General features: G+C 38.1%; 3 protein-coding genes across 4 annotated transcripts; 1 reads left to right on the forward strand and 2 right to left on the reverse strand.

Moving 5' to 3' along the window:
- The first annotated feature begins 520 nt into the window (after window positions 1-520).
- LOC111665244 (uncharacterized) lies at window positions 521-5,146 on the forward strand. The gene is made up of 11 exons (XM_023420174.2): window positions 521-793; window positions 1,392-1,550; window positions 1,691-1,816; window positions 1,920-2,083; window positions 2,507-2,600; window positions 2,717-2,815; window positions 2,975-2,995; window positions 3,551-3,571; window positions 3,694-3,720; window positions 3,817-3,876; window positions 4,022-5,146. The coding sequence occupies exons 1-11, from the start codon at window positions 721-723 to the stop codon at window positions 4,039-4,041; spliced, it is 864 nt and encodes a 287-aa protein (XP_023275942.1). The 5' UTR covers window positions 521-720; the 3' UTR covers window positions 4,042-5,146.
- A 1,164-nt stretch (window positions 5,147-6,310) lies between these two features.
- On the reverse strand, window positions 6,311-15,362 carry slc19a1 (solute carrier family 19 member 1). Of its 2 annotated transcripts, XM_023420199.2 has the most exons (7): window positions 15,276-15,350; window positions 13,811-13,884; window positions 13,208-13,617; window positions 10,998-11,784; window positions 9,065-9,257; window positions 8,635-8,776; window positions 6,311-7,995 (listed from the first exon to the last, which is right to left on the reverse strand). In XM_023420199.2, exons 3-7 carry the CDS (start codon window positions 13,511-13,513, stop codon window positions 7,795-7,797), a joined length of 1,629 nt encoding a protein of 542 aa, XP_023275967.1. In that variant the 5' UTR covers window positions 13,514-13,617; window positions 13,811-13,884; window positions 15,276-15,350; the 3' UTR covers window positions 6,311-7,794. The 2 variants fall into 2 exon arrangements, with proteins under 2 accessions (XP_023275967.1, XP_023275966.1); XM_023420198.2 differs by having other exon boundaries at window positions 13,208-13,884; window positions 15,276-15,362.
- Window positions 15,363-16,234: 872 nt separating this feature from the next.
- On the reverse strand, window positions 16,235-18,474 carry LOC111665268 (C-X-C chemokine receptor type 1-like). The gene is made up of 2 exons (XM_023420200.2): window positions 18,442-18,474; window positions 16,235-17,874 (listed from the first exon to the last, which is right to left on the reverse strand). Exon 2 carries the CDS (start codon window positions 17,867-17,869, stop codon window positions 16,787-16,789), a length of 1,083 nt encoding a protein of 360 aa, XP_023275968.1. The 5' UTR covers window positions 17,870-17,874; window positions 18,442-18,474; the 3' UTR covers window positions 16,235-16,786.
- Between the last annotated feature and the right edge of the window lie 4,116 nt (window positions 18,475-22,590).

The raw sequence follows: 22,590 nt of genomic DNA on the forward strand, positions 1-22,590 counted from the left end.
AAATCAAGGGCTAAAATACCTTATCCATGCATTACTCTATAGATAAAGCATAGAAAATAACTCAGTTTGGCTGTGCAGGTAGTTTCTTCCACCTCATGCCTTGGTTTCTGCTCTTATATGCAATGTCACCCACGAGGCCTCAGGTAGAGAGGTTTGTGCCTTTCCAATTCATGTCCAAAGTTGAATTTACCACAGCTGGACTCTCAAGGTGCAGAAACATCCTAACTATCAAAAGAAATTGTAGGCACCTGTGTACAAGTTTTTTCCTTTTTTATAAATTTCTAAAATTCTGTTTTCACCATGTCATTATGGGTGATTAAGTGTAGATTGATTTTTTTTTTTTTTTTTAATATTTTATTTTTCACATAAACCTGCAACATTTTAGCATAAATCTGCAACATAACAAAATGTAAATATAGTGCACTGTAGCCTCAGATTGTGTAGAAACCCGGTAGAAATCAGCAGAGGTTACACTCCTTTTCGTTACTTTGACATCCCAGAGGGGCGGAGACTGAGCTGTTTGAGCTGGATACATGTACTTTCACTTTAAGCTTCCTTCAACTGTCCCCTCCGTCTGTCGCCAGTTAACTAACTTTTTAAGCTAGCACACTTAGCCTGTTATGTTTTTAGCTTTTAAATAACATGACTTGACATGTTTCTCTGGCTTCAGAACAGAAGCGGTTTAAATTTGACTGTTTATCTGACTGTTTAACGTTAAACATGTGGCCGACTGTGTGCCTGAAGATGTTGACGATGTCGTGTCTTTTCCTGGCTGTTGTGTCCACACAGTCCGGTAAGTTTATTCTAGCTTCTAGTTAACTATTTTCCCACTTGCTTTTATACGTTTTAGAACCAAATAAATTTTTTTGTGGATTATATTGAATGTATGCAGGTTGTGTCGCAGTATTGTGATTTTCCATATCCATGGCCCCACCCAGTGTAAACTTGCAGTTTCACATCGTTGTGTGATAGGTTCAGGAAGGTGATGTCTACGGATAACAATGCAGGGTGCATGAGGGATTTGTGTGTCATAATTACTATAAACGTAATAATAACAAGATCCAGATCTCATTAATACGAGATAATGCACAATATACTAATAGGACAGGAATTGGAGTGCTTCAGAACTTGCCTGAGAATCTCCACGTTTTTATGTTTTCTAGAGTATTAATGTAAAGTGACAGTTTTCATTAAGTCCAAGGGTACACAGCAAGAAGGAACTATTAATAGCCAATTCGGCGTATTTCATTTTCAAAAGGTCAATATATATTTGCTTTTGAATTTCAATTAATTTTCTGTAATAAGACCAGTGTCCAATGAATAGAAAGCCAGATTTAAAGGATGTTTAGACCAGGAAAATGGTTCACCTCTCTTCCTTTTTGTCCTTGCAGAGATTATACTCTTCATGAAGGAGGGCGATGAAGTTGTTCTCAAACCAAACAGCTCTGTGAATAAGCCCATCACCAGCATCGTGTGGAAGGATGGTTCTAACCTTGCCATCCAGTGGGATCAATCTGATCCGGATATCACTTATTTTCGTCATTTCAAAGGTATACTGACCCTAGTGCAGCTCAACTCCTCGGTGTCTATGGGTCAAGGGTTGAAGCTAAATGGTACAAAAGTTACATTTTGAATGATTTGTGAGACTCTTCTTGAGAAGCTAACTAACAATATCCATGTTTGTTTAAAGAGCGCTGTAGCCTGAATACTTCAAGTGGAGAGGTGACAATCACAGGAGTGACTCGAGATTACGATGCAGTCTACACACCAAACATCAATGAGGTCCAGGGCACTCAGATTGTTCTCAGAGTCATATGTAAGTGGATAAATTACACACAGTTTCGTTATCGTGTTGAGCAGCTTTGAGTTTCACTGAATTCAATTTTGGGAAATAAAATGTATGTCACCTTTCCCTCCAGCTCCCGTCCCTGTACCCACTGTTACTGAATCATGTAATGATAAGATGACCAGCTGTACCTTTACCTGTGACGGAAACATCACAGGCGTTGAAGAAGTTACCTACAAATGGAAGTCAGACGACACAATTTTGGCGATTTCATCTAAGGAGCACAAAGTTGAAAAGGTGTCGTTGATATTTTGTATGAGAAGTTTTTGTCCTTGTGTCTGCCTGTTTTTTTTTTAGACCTCAAGATTGAGTGATTAACAGAAAATTGCCAACTCAAATTATGATGGACCATTTCACTGTGAGAAAATAAGTATAATGACAATAAGCGTTAATTGTGGCCCTTGTTATCTTTTCTTATTGCCCAGTTTATGTAACATAAAGGAATTTTGTGAAGTTTATAACAAACAAGGAAATTTAAGGAGTTCAACATCAGTGCCACTGTGGAGAATCAGTATAACGTAGTTAAGGCTGCTCTCTTTTCATTGTCACTGACTTGGTCGTTGGGAAATCTGAACGTGCTGAGGGCAAAGGCGCAAAGAAATCAGTGTAAAAACGTATGGGATGTGATTGATAATACTTACTGTTTCACTCATCTCCTAGGAGAAAAGTCAAACCATGAAGGAGTTCAGCTGTGAGATGCATAATCCGGTCAGTCAGGAGAGCAGCAAACCCATCCCCAACCCTTTCATCGAGAGTGAGTTATCGCTATGAAAAAAATAGAAGGAATCACAGTCCGTCATGGCAAATAAGACTTTAAGGTGCAAATGTTTCCATGGAAAGCCTCTTATTACTATTGTTGTAATTTTACAGCACCTCAGAGGGTTCTGAACATCAACTCAGGACTCATAGTCTTCATCTGTCTGCTGACAGCTGTAATCATGCTGGCTCTCTTACACCGATGCAAAGCAGGTATAAATCATGATATCATACTGTAATTATTTAGCATATTAGCAGTTAATATTAGCATAAAGCAAGCAAACAGAATTCTGTTTTGTGCATGTATCTCTATTGCTGTATTTTACCTGAAACTGTTAAAGAGATTTTAATTATCCTGTGTTTTTCCACCAGGGATGTGGTTTTTCCAAAAAGGTAGGAAAGCAATTTTAAAAAAGTTTTAAACAAAAGTCTGAGGCCTTGTTTCTGTAAAGATGCTGGGTAGATACAGATGAATATAATGTGTTTGTTAACTATAACTCCTCCTGTGAGCGCCCTTAAGTGGAGGCTACTTGATGAATGACAGTGTAGTTAAACACAGTTGTAATAATATGTAATGTTAATACATAATAATCTTCATGTCTTTCAATGTCCTGATATCTGCAAGTACATTATAGTGTGGCACAGTGTAAACTGTTACATGCCAATTAATGGTTTAAGTGTTACCAGTATTTGATTTTACTCTCAGATTGGTCAAACTTTGCTTTTAATACATTTTCAGAATTATTTAAACCATTGCTTTTTCCTGCTATAACTATAAGTTGTTAAGTGACAACGCTGCCTGATGCAATACATCACATTAATGCTGAAAACATGAGGAAAAGTGTCTGCTTTTGATGATTGTCTGCTAAGTTCTTTCTGTTCATATGAAGCAAACTGATTAACATTGGCCTCCGTAACATATTGTCTACTGTCATTCTCCCCCTGCAGAATCCCTGCCCTATGAAGCAGGTCAGTAACTCAAGTCACTTGTACCTTTTTATATTTTAGAGAAATAGACAGTACCTTTACAGTCAGATGTAACAGTGGACTTTCTTAATGTGTCTTCCTTTTTGTCTAACATTACGTTACAGACTTCTGGAGGAAGAAAGAGAGGCCACGTAAGTTTAAGCCACACCCCATTTTCTTTAAATTTGTCCAAATGGTTTTATTATATTAAAAAAGTTCAAATCTGTATTTTAATGTCATTAATCCAGGAAGAAATGCTGCTGAATCTAATGGCGTAAAGGCTCATCAAGAGCAGGAACGAGGGGACGGTAAGAGAGGAAAACAATCACCTGCTTGTCAAGAAATATTTCACATATTTGTACAGTATTTAATGACATTCATGGCTTTCCATTCAGGTGTGTAATTTTTTGCAGCAGTGTGTGATTCTTCTTCTTTCCTTGTGTGATTTGGCAGAGGAAACACCAATGACATAGACGGCCAAACGAAGCCAAGTCGGGACCCGTCAGGTGTAAAACAAGATGATCCAGAGTGAAGCTGAGATGTTTTAGGAAATCCACAAGTGTATCCAAATAATACAGTGACACTAAATGCAGTATGGGATCAGTCCTACTTGTATACTTTATTTTTTTTAGTGTGCTTTCCTGTGGCGGACGGCATACCTGACACCAACTGGTGCCTCAAGCTCATTAAATCAACGGTTGTTGATGATCTGAGGCAGATCCGGTGTGGGTTCGTGCAGCTCGAACTAGACTGACAAAACAGGGGGGGAAAGGGACGCCATTGTCTGGTTTGGGCCGCCAGCACAACCAACAATCCAGGCTTTGTACAGGACTTTACCACTTACCGACTCCTCAGCAACAGCTTCTACGCGATTGTGTGTGTGTGTGTGTGTGTGTGTGTGTGTGTGTGTGTGTCTGTGTGTGTAAGTATGCAAATTTGCAAACGTGTGGCACATTTTAAGCTCCAACAAAGTCAATCAATGTTTTTTGGTTTTTTTTGTTTGGTTTTTTTGAAAGTTCATTATCACTTTGCAAAGCTGAACTGAAAACTGATCTTATTTAAATCTTCATCTTTATTGATGACATGATTCATCTGTATTTAGCTTTTAACTCTGAAGACACATTTTAAAATGTTGGGTTCTGCAGCCTTCCCACAGACTGTGTGTGCATGCAATGTGTGTTTTTAAATGGATGGTTTGTTTTTGCCCTCACTTTCCTTTCTTCTAAAGTGTCTTAATCTTTGTTTTTTCCTTGTAGTTTTAACAAAGTTACAGCTACACATCCAATTGTTATTATATGCAAGCTAATGAGATTTTTTCTAATATTTGTGAATGTCCTTTTAACTGAAAAAGCAGCACTAATGAACTGAAAGCGTCTGTCAAGAGTTGTTGAAGTATTGCAGACAGAAGTTCCTTATTTTCCAGACAAAAGGCACTGACTTATTCACTCCTTGTGAGCTGGTTATGTGTCATGGTTTGTTACAATGTGATGATGTAAAGAATGTAGAGGTGTAAATGTGTAAACAAGTGGGGTTTTTTTTTTATAAGTGCTAGATTTAATAAAACCAACAAAATCTCAACCCTGAACTGCAGCTTCTTGTGTGTCCTACATCGAACCACTTGAGGGCAGCAAGTCGACACATTTCACTTCTAACAGGATGAGTCACATGTTTTCAAGGTTTCATCAGTATTAAAGCAGCTGACTATTTTATTTAACATGTTTTTATATATATATATATATATATATATATATATAGTATACTTTTTTGTTGTAATATTTGCCAAAATGCACTGCAGAGGCATTGATGCTGGTTTTTTCATAGCATTGTGTTTGTGTAATAACTATAATAATTACCCAACTCATGATTTGTATATCGAAGAATTTTAAATGTCATTTCATTTTTCACGTATTACTATACATTACCTTATATCTGCAGATTAAATGGTGCATTTTAGTAGCATATAAAGCATGTGGATCATTATTTTATGTATGTTTTCTGAATGTTCCTTTGTCGCCGATCACATGATTCCATATAAACTTAGAGTCCCCTAAAGTGATTTTCATGGCTCCATTTTCCCTTTGCAAGCTTAGCAGACAGGCCAGGTGCTTATAGTAAATACAAAGTCAAAGTCAGTTATATTACTGATTAAAGTTAGCTTTAATTTGAGTTTAGGATAAACACTAAGAGCTTTTTTTTCATTTCTGTCAAGCAGCTCAAATTTCAGCTGATTCACGGTTGAAATATTTATAGGCTAATTTAACACTGAATCTGGTGTAAATGCAACATTGCAACATTGACCCAGTGAGCTGCTGACTCATTGCTTACTCAAAGGACTTCCTGTCAGAAACCAAGGCCAAGACGGCGGACTCTTCCACACAGCAAACGAGACATAACTTTCACTCAGATGACTCTCCTTCACATACAGTCTCCCATGTTTTCATCTCTTCCTTCCCCTCCCGAGAAGGAGAAACCAGATCTTGCGAATACTGACCAGATTCATCACATCCCTGAGCTCAGCTGTAGAAACAGTCCACAGAAAAATAAACAACTCCTGCTAAGAAATGCAAAAAAACAAATAAGAATCACGAAGCTCTTGGTCTTCATGCAGTGGCTGCAGCTGACCAAACAACTCCCATGGACATGCTGTATCTACAGTCCAACTCTATCAACCTAGTACATCAGACAGTTATTATTTACATGTTAAATACCCTCTTTTCTTAACTGTAACGTCGATCAAGGAGCTTTTTATCCACCAAAGGTAATTTATTTGTGAATACAAAATAAACATCTGATTAAGGTCAATTTTCCTCTTGTACAGCATTCAGACAGGTTCACAGTTACACTATTTATCAGCAACTATTTCAATCACAATTAAAAAAAAAACATATCTATACATTCTGAATGTAATCCAACTCAAAACTCTGTTAACATGACAAACAGAAACTACTAGTCGAAGATATACCTCTATATCTTTAGACTTGTCTACTGTTGCTGTGGAAGAAACTTCATGGGCATTTTTTAAAAACCTACTGAATGTTGAACCTGTTGCATCAATAAACACTGCATTCCTATATTTTCCACAGTGATTCCTGCAGTCTTTTGATGAATATACAAGCAGCTGTGTTTTGACCCAAAATGAAGACCTGGTTTTTGGGGTCGGAGCCCTTCTTGGTGTTTGGTTGGCACTCAGACAAACTCACACCAACAGGCAGAGAATTAGCAGCAAAACTTCTGACTGAGATATTGACAAAATTTAGATAAAAATAGAAATACAGCATAGTTAAATAACCAAATTCAGTGATGTGTATTTGGAATAATAGTCAAATAAGCATATATTTGTGCGGTAATAAACATTAACACATTCTGTTGCCTGTTTCAAAGTCTGAAATATAATAATTTCAAATACCCTGATGCTGCTGCTTCTACATTACAAATGGTCTTCAAAGAGCAACTTTAACAATAACAGCAACAATGAAATCACTTAAATATTAAAATCACATCCAATCTGCAGTTTACAGCTTCAAATAATAAATTGATACAAAGGCTCATTCATCATCTGATTCTGATTTTTCAACAATGTGATGTGAAAATAGGATTATCAAGAAAAAAAGCAATTATATTTATGGGGTGGATATCTTTTCAAATGGCACTAACTCACAGTAATTGTAACATTAAGTGCAAGAGGAGTGTCGATGACAATAGTGTAGTCAGAAAATGCAGCATATTCTTAAGTCATTTTTAGTGTGAACCTTTGATTGAAGGGCAAACCACTGACAGTTTACCGTGTTAAACCTGCAAATTCTCATATACAACATACAAAAAAAAAAGCTTTTGGCCATTACATTAATGGTCCCTTGCTGTATATAAGATGATTTTCCACAATACTGAAGCATAGTGCCACTTATTGCGTTCCACTGAATAAAAAGTAGGATTTTATCACCTTCCCACTTACAACAAATCACATCTGATCCTCAAAAACAAAAACAAAACTCTCCCAAGACGTCAGACACAAGATGCCTGCAACCTGTCAAGCTCGTGTCGAGCAGATGAGGCACTTCTGTAATTAAGGCTCAGCAGCGAACACTGAACGAGCTTCTGTATCAACAACAGAGCGTTACAAAGGCTTGATCCCTCTGAGTCTGAGGAGCATATTAACGAACACTTGGGTCTAGATAAAGATAACATGTGGATGGAAAATGGTGTAAGGCGAGAAACGTTTCTTGACGTTACGCTTTGGCACTTTTGCCGTTAGACAAAGGTTCTGCCTCCGAATTTACTGCCACAGGACTGAGCTCTGTGGGCGTGGCCTGGTCCTTGGCCCCGCCTCCTTCCCTGGGCTGGTTTCTATAGTGACGGAAGATGACCACAGCAGCACAGACAAAGTAGACGACGGTAAGAATGGTGAAGTAAATGAAGTACACCAGGAACTGTAAAAGGAAAAAAAAGAAATGGATCTTCAGTCAGACAACACACAGATAGGACAGTAAATATACTGACAGGGAGAACGCTGTGCTAACTATCACAGAGTGAGTGACAGAAGCTCTTCTTTGCTGTGACAGCAATCTTTTCTGATGTGTTTACTAATACTAATAATGTATTTGTCTTTGCAACCTGCTGGAAATTCTTAAAAGCGAAAACAGCGCTGAATTTGTCCTAAATTCTGAAGGAGATAGTACAACTTAACTAAGTTGAAAAAATCACTGTCTTGCGAACCTGAGTCTTTAAAGCACTGAGAGAATTAGAGCGCTCTTGTTTCTTTATTGTTCCCTAAACAACCTGGTATTTTGCCAAAGCAGGAAAGTCACAGGTGAAGTTAATCACATTAATTATGGCTCCGTTTCTGCAATGACTGCAGTGTAAAGCAGCAATTAGTGTTATTGATTACACCTGTGTTTGCCAACTGTAAAAAAAAAAAAAAAAAAAAATCTATTCAGCGTTCACTCTGTATGTTTCCCCATTGTCTTGTAAATTTAAAAACATGAAATACATCCAGGGGAAGAAACAGCCAGTGTTTGTGTAAGACACTTATATACTGTACCTTATACAGTATGAAATGACCGTTTTACCTGAGAGTGCACATCCAATGCCAGGCCCCTCTTGTCAGAAAATATCAGGCTGATGATGCTCTTCAGAATTGTCCCCAAGAAAGTGTTGATGCCAAACACCAGCGCACACAGCTCCTTGGTGAGTGATGAGGCTATCTGGAAACTGCAGGGAGACAATAAAAAAATTATATAAATATCACAGAGCAGTTTGTTTCTGTTGCAACCACACAACCACACGCTGAAAGAGTTAGAATGAAACTTAGTACATCAGCAAGTAAACACACACAATTTACCAATACGCAATTAAGTCCCCTGATCTGTTAATCTTGTAATCACTATAACTCTCTATGGAACTATGATCCTATTCATAGAGGATATAACTTCCTGCTGCATCACTTTCAACTCACAATTAAGGAAATAGATTTATTTTCAACATTTTTTTGGCACTCACGTTGCAATGGGCACCAGGAACTGGTAGAAGCCTCTGAAGAGGACGTAGGCGGTGTAGCAGACCCAAATGTTATCTGTGGTGCCCATGAGGAGCAGCAGACCCGCTTGCAACGCTGTGATAATACCAATCACCAGCTCAGACCAGACGTTCCACCGGATTTTAACATAGCCCGCCATGAAGGAAGTGATTGCACCTGGATAAAGACAAACATCAGTAATTACCTTTCAAACTGATGAAGTTCAACTTTATACATCTAGGCTACAGAAAACAAGCGGTTTCATAGTGTAAATAATGTCATTGCTTTTAATGTAAATAACTTTCAAGGATATATTTTCATCTGTATACTTCAGAGAGGTCTATTTGTTTTCCTGTCATCACTGCATAACTAACAGCTAAATAACCAACACTTCTATGAGAGTAAAAGTTTTGTCTGTTCGTTTACCTACTGTCAATTTTTACTTTGTAACGTAACTTTTACTGCACATGACGCAACGTCTAGGTTATTTAAACAAGCTGCTACCTTTGTGCTTTACAGCTGATTAAATGGAAATCATTGATTGATCTAAACCTGACGTAATCACTTCAGAGTAAGGGTTTGATATCGATTATCCAACCTTTTAAATGCCGTTTACATTGTGCACATGTTTTGTGTGACAAATATGATGCTTTTGTCAGCCTTTTATCTCTGGTCCTGACCCAGTTTTGACATTTTGGTGCATAACACTAACACCATACACTGTCAATAAAGTGTACCATCAGTTAATCATTTCAAGTCCTTCTCCTGCCCTGAATTTCAGTTGGAAACTCTGCCTTAAAACAGATTTTCCCCAAAACATATTCAGGAAAAAGCAGAACTCTAGGTTTACAGCAAGGAAGGTGGATCTAATGACACTAACGATGTCGCTGCTCCAGTACTTTACTGTAATGAAATAGACTAATTTACTGTACGAGCGACATCTGTGTTGAGACGCATCTGATGTGAAAAAAAGTTTGCTTTCAGTCTGTTGTAAAGAAAATGAAGTGGATTCTTTCAGTTTTGTTTTTAGACCAGCAGACTGGCTGACTTTTTCAATGATCAAATTCATATTTTATACTTTTCCAGACTCTAGTCTACACAGGATTTCTTCAATAAAGCCAGACACAGCGTTTTAATAGACTTTGTACTTTGTGTTACTTCACACTACACATTTTAACTAGCCTCTCTACGTGACCAGAACCTGCAAGTTTCATGCACACACTGTACGGATCAACCGATCAGCCATTACATTTCTGTTCATACTGAACGAGAGAGGCAGCGTTACTCTGTGCAATTCTATTATGGATGGAAAGTAAGACACTGAGCTGAAGATGACTGGAAAATGCTGACAATATGTTCTGTCTGTTTTGCAGTGGTTCAGTTTTATATCCCAGCAGTCTCAAGATGTTTCACTACAACATGTTAAAAAAAAAATCAAAACAAGCTTACTACAGTTTTATAACAGACGTTTTGACAGCAGCCATGTGAGAAATCTGAGCTGCACAACACAGAAGTTCCATAACAAATCTGTGAATTGTGGTCCATCACGTTCATGTTCAACAAATGCCATTTTTATCTTGCAATTCCTTTACAGGATATCCTAGATTACAAATTATTATTGAATTATCAGAGGAACCTTTTCATTCATCTTGCAAAGATTCTACTGTTAATGCAAAGCTAAACACTTCCTGCTGGCCTTGAGCTGGAGGGCTATTGATATCTTAATGTTGTTGAGCACAGGCGAGTTCCCATTATTTGTGTCTATATATTTAGCATGCTGGAGATGCACCAATGTGAATAAAATCATGAAGGACTGGTGAACTAACACCCAACAAATGTGCACTATACGAGCAAAGAGCAAAAAACAGAGATTAGACTGTTCTCATGATGATTCTGTAGCTCCAAAAAATGTCTCACTCAGTAAGGTAGAAGCTGCTTCCACTCCCCCGTTGTAAACATCCTTGTTCTCAGTGGCTGGGTAGACTTTGTTCCACAAGATGTGGACGTAGAACAACACCAGGTAGTACCCGGTGGAGTTGAACACCCACCACAAGGACCAGAGCCTCAGGTTTGGCCTCCGGGTCACGTTTCTCACCTCCAGCAGCATCTGCACAAAGATAGAATCCTTCCAGCGTGATGAAGAGCACGGGGGGGCGGCAGAGGACGCCTCACTCTCTTTCGGCTTCATTTTGTCCAGTTCTGATTTGGTAGCTTCCAAGGCAGCCAGTTCCTTTCTCTCCTGATTCCGCATCTGGTTGAAAAACAGGGAGCGTTTAGGCCACGGCAGGCACAATGCGAGCAGCAGACCAAAGCTGACGAAACCCAAAGATATGGCGTTGAGGGTGTAGAAGCTGACGTTGCCCAGAGACATGCAGAGCTGACCCAGCACCGAGCTGGTGAACACCCCCAAGAGGACTGAGGTGCGCGAGTATCCGGCCACTCGCTGGTAGAGGACCGGGCTGACCAGGGAGAAAATGTAGGAGGAGTAGGCAACGCGGCAGGCCATGGTGATACCATAGAAGAACTCCATCATCTGCATCTCAAAGAGGGTGGTGCCCAGCAGCAGAATGAGCCAAATGACCACCTGACTGATGCCCTGGATAATCAGGACTGGCTTGTAGCGCAGAAGATCAGTCAGCAGGAAGGCCGGCACCAGCACGACCATGTAGGAATACGTCAGCACAGGAGTGATCTCATTGGTCACCTGGAAAATGACATAAAGCCCCAATGAATGTGAGAAATCAGTGAGGTGGATGAAATCTTCACTCTATTCAATGCTTGTAGAGTCTATATCAAGTATTATGACATATGACATTTTGTTGCACATCAGTTTGATTGTTTTATATATTAGTTTGCATACACAAACCTCATTATAATATCAATATATTTTTTAGAACATATTGTCCAACTACAGTCATAATGCTGTGGGCAACACATTTAATGTACAAAATACTTGGGACTCATAAGGCCAACAACAAACACTAGCATGCTTTATTAAAAGTAACGTCCCTAATACTTTGCAAGTAACACAAAAAATCTGCTAGCCAGATGACAAAAAATTATTAAAAAACAGAGGATGACAAAGAAGTTTAGACAACTAAGTGCAGTTCTGTTGCAGTCCTGGGCTTACAGATACAACACTTATTTTCCTGGCTGATGACCTTTGGTGTTGATGCCTGTAAATGTTCCCATGAACAGTTTGGTGGCATGATCAGCAAATATGAAGTCTTATCTCTCCTAATTCCTAAATAATTAACCCAGGTTGTGTCATTGAGAAATAAATAAACATCATAGCAACCAGCAGACTTTAGATACTAATAAACAATATATGGCTGCACAACGTGACTGTCACAAATTACAATATTATTACAATTATTTCCTCAGTTTGATACATATATATATATATATATATATATCCCAATATGGCAAACGTATGCAAAATAACACATCGTATCAAAATGATGTTCAATGCAATATACTTTTTAATCATTGTGTGTGTGTGCGTAGATGATGTAGATGATGAAGGGTAGCTTAAATCAAGGCTTATTCACTGGAGCCATTTAAAAGCAGGAATTTATGGAATATGTCAATAACACTACTTCAAATACAAACGGACATCAAGACATCATTGAGTATTTTTTCCTCTCACACTGTCCTAGCTAGTCTGACAAACAATTCTGTCTCTGACTGACAGCTTGGCAGGTGACCAACTCTTGGTACGTGGTTGTGGTTGATTGATTCAGGGAAAAAAAAGGGAAACAAAGTAGTGATCTCATGCCATTCTCCAAATCCTTCAGCCACCATTCCTTGATTATAAACCTTCGCAAACCTATTACATTGACCCAGTTTCGAGGAATGTGAACTTTGACCTCGGTTAGATGGATCAGCAAACTCCCCACAGGGCCCTCATTAATTCTACTGTGTAATGACTGTTTAACTGCACAGAGGAAAAGGTGAAAGAGTCTAAGAGTTTCACTTTTAGTCTGTACGTTTGTGGGTGACTAAAATGTTCTGTCTTTCATTGTTGGCTTTGGACGATATTCTAAATGTGGCTGAACTAGTTTTCTTCTCACACACAGACAAATATAACTGTACAAACACTGTAAGACACTGTGGACACTACCAACCTCTTTCCTGGTGAAGTTCTTCTCAGAGCTGAGCAGATACGGTGTAATGAACGGCTCCCCAGGCTTTATCGATGACATAAATCCATAGAAACACAAGAATATCACGGCCCACTTCCACTTTCTGGGCTGCTCGGCTTCCACTGGGAGACCTTCGGCGAGAGACGGGGCCTCAGAAGCAGAGACAGCCATCTCTACTTCTCCGTCTTCTACGTGGCCATCAGTGTCTTCAGATGCAAGCACTTTCAGATCCAGCTCTTTCTCGCCCTCTAATCTGTCTCCACTTCCTGCTGCATCATCTTCTACCATTGTGTCGGTTGGTTTGTGAACCACACTGTGATACAGAGTGTAGCCTTTTTTGTTGTGTCAATTCAGCATGCAAGGATTCGTTTTAGGGGTGAACTCCCAATTTCCTGTTTAAAATGAAACAAAATGTAAAAACCCAACTGTTTGAGTTGAAAACATCAAACTCGGGTTTCCCATCAACTCCTCTGCTTCTCCATGCCAGAGAAGACTGAAACACTGAGAATGAACCATGTAACAGGGTGATGACAAGGTAGTTAAAATGCTACATGCTGTGGTTCGTATGTAAGAGAAAATGTTGACCTTTGCTTCATTCCACTCTCTGACATTGTCCGACAGCAAGCTATCCAGCAGCTGAGTCTGGTGTCATTGTTAACCTGAAATGATAACAATGTTGGTAGTTAGTCAGACTGTTTTGACACTGTGCAGACACTGCAGCTGACATTAGAGCACAGCTGTGTTTTCTACATTGGAAGCAAATCTGTGGCAGATTATGACACGCTGCTGTGACACAAACAGGGCAGCAACTAAATCTTATTCTCATTATCACTGTATAGAAAAGTAAATAATGGTAAACAATGCCCGTCACAAGCTCCCAGAGTGCTTGTTTTGTCTGACTAGCAACTATTCTGATCTATTCCTCCATTTTTTCTCACAAACACAAATGCCAAACAGCTTCTCAAATGTAAAGATTTGCTCCTTTTCTTTGGCATATATAACAGAAAAATGCTAATATGCTAATATTTCATATTTTCTGGCATTAGATCAACAAAACAATTAATCAGTTAATCGAGAGAATAATAGACCAATTAATCGACAATGAAATAGTCATGTTTAGTATCGTATATGGACAAGAAAACTAAGGCTACAACTAACAGTTATTTATCAAATGTGTTTTCTTGTTTGACCAACAGGCCAGGTTTACTCTGACATAAAACAGGGAAAAAAACAGAACATTTTTCTATTTGAGAGGATGAATTGTTTTTGCAGTTTTAAAGAAAAGCACATATTCATATTGAAACTGAAACCAGTGAATTTATAGCATTAAACGAATATGATATCCAAATTGCTACCAATTAAAGTTTCTATCAATATTTTCATCAATATTAATATAATTAATTAATTGTAATTAACTCATTATTACAGCTCTGAAGTCAGACATGTGAGATTGTACCTGCTGGATAACCCACAGTCATGCTTTGACACATGATGCACCCCATTTTTGTTTACAGTTAAATCTGTAAATATAATGTAATTAATATATTCTGTCAAAATGGTGGTACTTACTAATGAGATATATAAAAGTGAAAACTAGACATGTATTCCCCCTGAGGAATGAACCTCAGTTACGTGTCAGGGGAAATGCAAACAAGTTACACAAGCCATTCAGTGGGTAACACTGTGTTAGCATACTAATGCTCCACAAGGCAGCACACTGAAACATAAAAGCTTGATTTACTGTTACGTTAGCTGCTAATGTGCTAAACCTCGCTTTGAGTGGGTTGTCTATAGGACAACAAATCACTTCAACGCACAATTCATGACACAGGTACGAAGTTACAGCTAGCTAGCAAGGTGGCCAACGATATTTGAGTATACAAACTAAGCATTCTTGTTGTTTTTGTTGTCATAAATTCATCATATAATATTTATGGCGAGTAACTGACAGCCCGTTTACACAACAAACAGCTGGCTTTCCGTCAGGAAAGCATAATTTACTTGTTTGTCATATTAAAGTGTATATATAAGTCGAGTTAACGTTTCTTACCTCATGTGCTCCATCTAAAGCTGCAGAAGTAACCAACCAAATGCTTTATTTTTCACCGCGTTGATTTCTGGGAAATGTAGGTCCACAGTTTAGTTTTTGCGACAAAGCCGGAAAAAACTTTATTTAACCTGACATTTGAAACAAAAATCAACAAATTTTCGGCTTGTTTGTTTTTATGATATCAATTTACGGAAATGGCACAATGTATAGACAACAAACTCCTTACAATTCAGATTTTATTTCACATTTTTGGTTTTAATAAGAGCTTTATGCCTAAAGCTCTACATCTGCTGGGCAAATACTGCTACAGTGTGTTAGTACAAATATGTAAATACAGTCTAACTACTACACTAATAATGATAATGATAATAATAATAATAATAATAATAATAATGATAATAATAATAATAATTCAAAAACTACAATTGAGAAATAATTGATATGCAGATATGTTTTTACTCGAACATAGTAGTAGGCTATAATATTTAATGAATGACATTATTGTTGTGTAACAGTGTTACAATGTATAACACAATATTACCTAATGTATTTTGAAAAATTTGAAAGAATTTTTACTTACACAAAATATAAATATCAATCATATTTTGTAGCTGTCTCCAAGGTGACTACAGTATTGCTCCATCAACATTGAAAAAGTTGATTTCAAAACCATCCCACCATAACAAGCATTAATAGTTGTCCTGGGGTTTTTGATTATTCCACGTGATCTTAATCAGCAGATTCAGTTCTGCCCAGTTGACATGGTCAAATTTCCAAATCTCAGCATTTTGAGGACTTCATGTTCACGGTGGCTCCAAAGTTGAGACTGAAAGATAATTGAAAGTTCATTCTTCATTATTTCCATGTGAGACTGATGAGCTAATGATATTTGTATTGGTTGGGAGGACCCTGTGAATATGGGTCACACAAGTCTACAGGAATAAATCAGTCATTTCAGGGAAGGTTTCAAAGCTTTTTACTTTTACTGAGAAAGACAGCAATATATACAAACTTTTAAGCTCATACAAATAAATAGAAATACAGTAAATAGGAAAGTCTGCTACAGTATGTACATTGCTTAAAAACACAAGAAGCATACAGATCCACAGAAAGGCTGATCTACTCTTGAGCAACAAAAATACTTAATAAGAAATATAAACACGGACTTGATCAAATCGGAGGCTGGAAATACAAGTTTTTAATAGTAGGTATGTAGGTGACAGTGAGCTCACTAGATGGCAGCAGTATACCACATTATCCAAATGTAGATCAGATCAGAGACAGTCGGGTACATGCATACTGAAATATCCTATACAGTGTCATCAAGCAGTTTTCATATAGAAATTACTTGATCCCTGGCCAAGACAAAAAAGGGACCTATACTCTAATAACTGATGTTATTTCAAACCTCACCGCTTTTACACTGGCTGAAGGGAGAATTTACAGTAGCCTAGGTGGGGAACAACAATAAATATAAAGATATGCTGTACATAAAAAAGTCCACCAAGGTTTCAGAGAACAGCTCCGTTTGCATCTGATGTCTGAGATGTCGACCTGCTGAACCTTGTCCCTGACACCCTCTCCTGCCTGAGCTTCCTCTGAAAAAGCAGCAACATTTTTTTCCTGAACTTCTCTCCCACGAATGCATAGAGGACAGGGTTGATGCAGCTGTGGAGCAGAGCCAGAGAGTTGGTCGCAACCGAAGCCACATTCACTGACTTCCTCATAGCACAGTTAAATTGCACCAGATCGGCCCTCAGGATCGTGTCTACTATCATGGTTATGTGGTACGGCGTCCAGCACAGCACAAATGCAATCACCACGGCTATGATCACTTTCATTGCTCGGTGCTTCTGGAAACCACGAGTGCGCAGCAGCCTTGCGATGGTGATGCTGTAGCAGGTCAGCATAATACACAGAGGGAGCAAAAAACCAAAGAAATGGCGGAAAAAGCGTGTGGCAAGCCTCCATGAAGAAGCACTGCCAAAGTCAAAGCTTTCAGAGCAAACCAACCTGTCTGAGTCTTTGTCAAACTTGTAGGTTTCATTGAAAAGTGCAGGCAGACTGAGGGCCCCACCAAAGGCCCAGATTGCTGCACAAAGGATCCGGCTGCAAGTTTTCTGGTGGTTTCTGATGCTCTCACCGGCGTGCACGATCGCAAGGTAACGATCGATGCTAATACAGGCCAGGAAGATGATGCTGGTGTAGAAGTTTGCTTCGATGATGAGGCTGAAGAACTTGCACAAGAAGTCTCCAAAGATCCATCCTTGAACCAATGCTACAGCTGAGAATGGGAGGCTGAGGGCCATCAGACCATCTGCTATTGTCAGATGAAACAAATACACATCCGACGGAGTCAGGGGCTGTCTGCTGGTGCCGATCACCAACCCCACCAATAGGTTTCCTGGTATTGCCAGGAAAAAGATGGCTATGAGGATGAAACACAGGATCAGAGCTACTTTAGGCTCCAGCGGTGTTGTCTCACATGATAATGTCTTTGGATCAATGTAGAATGTTTGATCGATGGAGGTATAATTAAAGGTATAATTCAGTTCATCAATGAAGTCATCTGTGAAGACATAGCTGAGTGACATGACTCCTGATGGAAAACAGATTGATAGTAGTTCATTATCACAGCAGTACAAAAACAGTGACTCAGCTTCTGCCATCTTTACCATGTTCCAGACTTGCACAAGTTGCACAAAGCAAACACAATTTAAAACCCTGTATATTCTCCTTTGTTGTTCAGTGTTGACATTGTAAAAAACAACAGAATGAACAAGAATAATATCATTATTTCTAATTTAAAAATTAAAAAAACGCTATTTCCTACAATCTGTGAAATTCCATTGTGCAACTTTAAAATGGGCATTTTCAACAGTGTAACTACAAGTGACAGTTTTGAGACAACAGCTAATCTTAAACTGAACTGACTCAGGATCATCAAATTATACAGACAGATATGAAAGTTTGCTAACATCAGCTAACCCTGGCTGCAGCAGCAAAATCAGTCAACGTGGATTTATTGTTTATGAATGCAACTTTTTATGTGTACGAAGAAGATTGGGTTCTTTCGTTTTTCAAAAGTTACATAGTCTCACTTTAATACTCACAAATTTATCCCTCTAGTTACCACCTGTGGGAATAAACTAGTTCAGATACTCACCTCCTGCAGAGGCTTGGTTGCAGCTTTCGAAGATGACAACAGTTTGACAAACAAGGTTGTGCCGAAGAGCATCCTTTTATATGTGATTTAATATGGGGGTTTTTTTTGTTTTTTTGTGGGGGGAGTTGGAGTTGAGCCAATTTCCTGCCTGCTTCCCCAATATGTTACCGCATCGGTGTCGTCAAATGTTTTTGCAACAGAACATCCTCAGACGTTTTAACACGTCACAGTATAGGAAAAAAAAGTACAGGTGTAAATGATGGAACTAAGGATGGCTGGATTTCATTTAACCAGTTCAGCCTCATGGTCTGGCACTGTACATGCTGGCTCACAGTCACATCATGTGTCCTGACTTACTGGGACATATTAATAACACCTGTGCTTTTCCTGCTATGACAAGTCAAAATCACTGCTGTGAAAAACGTCTACTGTTTGACCTTCTGATTGAAAGATTGAAAAAAAGAAAAGATGCCATAAGACAAAAAGGAATATATTTGTGTTCATTTGATTTGTTAAATCACTATATGGAGCCTTACTATAAGGAGATTCAGTTTATTCATCCATAAACATATGGGCATTACAGTGCTCACATCCTAATCAACCAACAATTAAAAGCATGATGAAAACAAAATGAAAATATATTCCTAAATAAAATACACAGCTTTTGAAAAAAGAGACCTCATCATCAGAATAGTAAAAAGAAATCCTCAATGGCTCGATATTTCACATATAAATTAACTGATACATTCAAGAGAGTCCTGAGTGCATGTTTTGGAATAACTAGTTGTAACTCACAAGATAACATGAGGTCTTACTACTTGTTATCTGACCCTGTATGATGAGGTTATTGGGTAATCCTGGGTGTGTTGCAAAGTGTGTTTACAAATCGGCAGGTCAGGATGTCAGCCGTGAGACTTTCTGGAAATGAAATGCTGTAATGTTCTCACTCTTGCTGTTGCAAAAGTCAATGTTAATTCCCCTGATTTGATGCCACACCGTGTCTACTGTTAAACCTCTGAAACAAGCCCATTTTTCCATCTCTTATTACTGAATAAAACTGCTGTCGTTCTAAACCTGCATGAGGAGGAATGAGAGCCCCCCACATCTGTCTACATCCATTTTTTCATATATTTTCTTGCATATTTTGTTTTTATAGTATTAAATAATAGTATTTATTTCTACAGTTAGATGTATCTTTTTATTTTATCCAGCTAAAAGTTGAGATCACTGTTGTTTCTGGGATTTCGTTGAGCCAAATTTCTGCGTTACATGGTGTGACAAAGACGCAGAGAAAAATGACAACCATACATCTGTAATGACAGGGGACCCAGTTGAGTCCCTCCCCTTCTCCATCCTACCGTAAAGGTTAATGTATATTCAAACACAAAAGCATCTTCCCTCCCTCCCCTTTGGCTCCATAAATCACTTCATTCACGTCTTGATAGGTAAAACACACAATAATCAACATAATAGCGTGTTGCATCACTGCCATCGCCCCTATGACTGTCACATATCTGCAAGTAAATGGAGCCTTAATGACAGTCCTGTGCTGTTGCCAGTCTCCATCAGGAAGCATGACAGCCCCTAACCAGAATGGCCTGTTTTTAGGCTGTTCAACAGTGTGAGTTTACGTGCGTTTGTGCATGTAATGTCACAATTGGAGATTTTGTATTTCAGTTGAGCGAATTTGTAACTGCCATAGTTAAGTTTATCATGCATGTGAATGAAAAACATCAGTAGGAGGAAAATAAACTGACCAAAACATGAGGAATAAAGTGTGAAGCAAAAGTAAATTTCAATTTTGTTTTAGTCTTATATTTGGTTGTTTTCATAGTTTCATCTCTTTTTCTTGTAGTTACAGGGTAAAAATTATTGTTATTGCTTAAATTATACAATTCCTCTGCAAACATATATAGCATACCTGCTAAAATACTAAAGCACTGAATCTGAAACAGAATAATTCTTTCAAAAAACATTTGGATTAATGAAAAAAAATTATTTTAAATAGAAGTAAAAAAGAATAAAAAACTAATCCTTGAGTGTTATTGTTATTTGCAACAATACAAAAAGTCAGATATGGTATAGTTCCTAAGAAAGCATGTGACTGAAGTGGAATCCACTCTGACCACTGGGACGTCGCGTGTTCGCTGTGCCTCCTGCTCTAAGCATGAATTTGCCCTTATGAGCGTGACAAATTTTGCACTTTTTGTCTCTTCAATCAAACAGTATGAAACTTGGCATTGACATTATCTTCTCAAGAAACCCAAATACTTTCCCCTTCTCTGGAAATGCTTGCTCGGCATCAGCTTCATCTTCTTCCGATGAAGAGAAAATATTGACTGTGATCTTCATTCCTTCCAGATCAGAGGATGCAAACATACTGCATATGACTCCATCGTCTCATCAACACGATTTGTTTCTAACGTAACATTGGAAACTGGAGATGAGTCCTGTTGTAATCCCTTTCACGTGTGGCGGTATCTGTTCTTTTTTTTACGAGTTTCACTGTTTTACAAGGCACTGACCTTGTGACATTATTTGCTATCACCACCTGAATGTCCTCTCAGCTCCTTTTTCTATTAGTTTCTATATTGACTATATTGGGATATAAATTCATAATCTGTATGAGTGCTTCCACCACTTCTGATCATAGCCACAGATTTTGGCTATGATCAGTTTTACCAGGGGCTATGAAATAAAATTGAAATTCCATTCATCTCTGTTGTCTAGTGGGGACAGCTCATCTCACAGATTTATTACTTACATACTTACTTACTTACTTGGGGGAAAAAAGCTTTTTTGTGGGTGGATTTTGTAGTTTGGGTGAAGTGACCCTTTTAATTTGTCTTTGGCTCAGTTCAGCAATATCCCCGTATAGTGCTCCTAATTCTAATAATTGTGCAGACATTCTATCTGGATTGGTCATGTTGCTGTTTTAGAACTGAAAACAGCCTCTGAACTCCACAATGTCTCTGTGACAGCACGGTAGATGCAGCCATCTGTTCTGAGAACCCCTATTGTTGTCCTTCAGAGTAAAAGAGAAAGAAAACAAGTGAGGGAGGAAACAAAGACAAGTGTTTATTTATCTAAATGACACAAAGGCATGCTGTGAATACAGGCAATCTGATCTTCCTCAAGGCAGTTATTTTTCTGTGGCACTCTGTTCCTTTAGTTGCACATCAGGAATGAAATCTAGCACAGTCGCTAATCTCTTATCAAAATATACTTCACTTCACAAGAAGGAGCACCTGATCGGGTCCAGTTTTACCTGAGCTCGTACAGGACAACAAGACCAAGCCTGAATGGCACAGGTCATGCGTTTGATCTACTACTATCTGTCATGTGTTGCTCCATCAAACTCAAATACATTTTATCAATTATATTTAATCACTTATATTTTTTATTATTCATTTTCATGATCATGAAACTACTGTTGATGATTGTAATGTTATTATTATTATTGGTAGTTTATTACATTCTTGAACTTCTTTAACCAAACCACTGAACTGAAAAGCTCAAAATTACTGGATAATGAGCTGTGACACATCAGTAAAACCTGGATTGTGTTGGCAATGTCAGAATCTACCACTGATAATTATTTTCACATACCTTGTAATTAGACTGACGCCTGTGTTTTCTTTTACTACCACTTATATTGATCATGGGAAAGGCTCATGTATGTTGTGGTTGCTGCCTGTCTGTCTTGTTTGGCAGATGAGAAACACAGCTAGGTATCTGTATCAGGACATCTGCTTTAAATAAACCACAAGTTGGCAGTTTATTAGGTACACCTCACTGAAATTTATTCAGTCTAATACAACAGTCTTGTAATAAATTCAACTTTTCTTCAGTTTTTATTAAAATTGTCTTAGAGAGGAGATTAATAGGACTGCATCATACAGAGAGGAGTTTCTCTTATTTAGCTTACCCTCAGTGATATAAATGGGGAGGACAAAATAATAAAAACACCTGTTAGTATAACACAATGCATGTCAACAACATTAGAGACTAAAACCTACATTATCATCCAGTTGGATCAACAACTTTAAATATGCATAAAACCATCCAAATAAAGTTTTTAAAAATAATTTTTCTAATTTGCAATTAGTTGTATAATCAATAAAATGTCCAAGAATACAGACAAATATC

This window comes from Seriola lalandi, unplaced genomic scaffold, assembly GCF_002814215.2.
Source record: "Seriola lalandi dorsalis isolate HSWRI2012SDOR001 ecotype SW California unplaced genomic scaffold, Sedor1 jcf7180002054630, whole genome shotgun sequence".
NCBI classification, from domain to species: domain Eukaryota; kingdom Metazoa; phylum Chordata; class Actinopteri; order Carangiformes; family Carangidae; genus Seriola; species Seriola lalandi.

Excerpts from the sequence above, each read along its gene's own strand:
- LOC111665244 (XM_023420174.2), top strand. The coding sequence starts at position 721 with ATGTGGCCGACTGTGTGCCTGAAGATGTTGACGATGTCGTGTCTTTTC. Across the intron at positions 1,551-1,690 it reads TTATTTTCGTCATTTCAAAG|AGCGCTGTAGCCTGAATACT; the intron begins GTATACTGACCC and ends GTTTGTTTAAAG. Across the intron at positions 3,572-3,693 it reads ATCCCTGCCCTATGAAGCAG|ACTTCTGGAGGAAGAAAGAG; the intron begins GTCAGTAACTCA and ends ATTACGTTACAG.
- slc19a1 (XM_023420198.2), bottom strand. The coding sequence starts at position 13,513 with ATGGTAGAAGATGATGCAGCAGGAAGTGGAGACAGATTAGAGGGCGAG. Across the intron at positions 11,785-13,207 it reads AGAACTTCACCAGGAAAGAG|GTGACCAATGAGATCACTCC; the intron begins GTTGGTAGTGTC and ends GTCATTTTCCAG. Across the intron at positions 8,777-9,064 it reads TTCCTGGTGCCCATTGCAAC|TTTCCAGATAGCCTCATCAC; the intron begins GTGAGTGCCAAA and ends GTCTCCCTGCAG.
- LOC111665268 (XM_023420200.2), bottom strand. The coding sequence starts at position 17,869 with ATGTCACTCAGCTATGTCTTCACAGATGACTTCATTGATGAACTGAAT.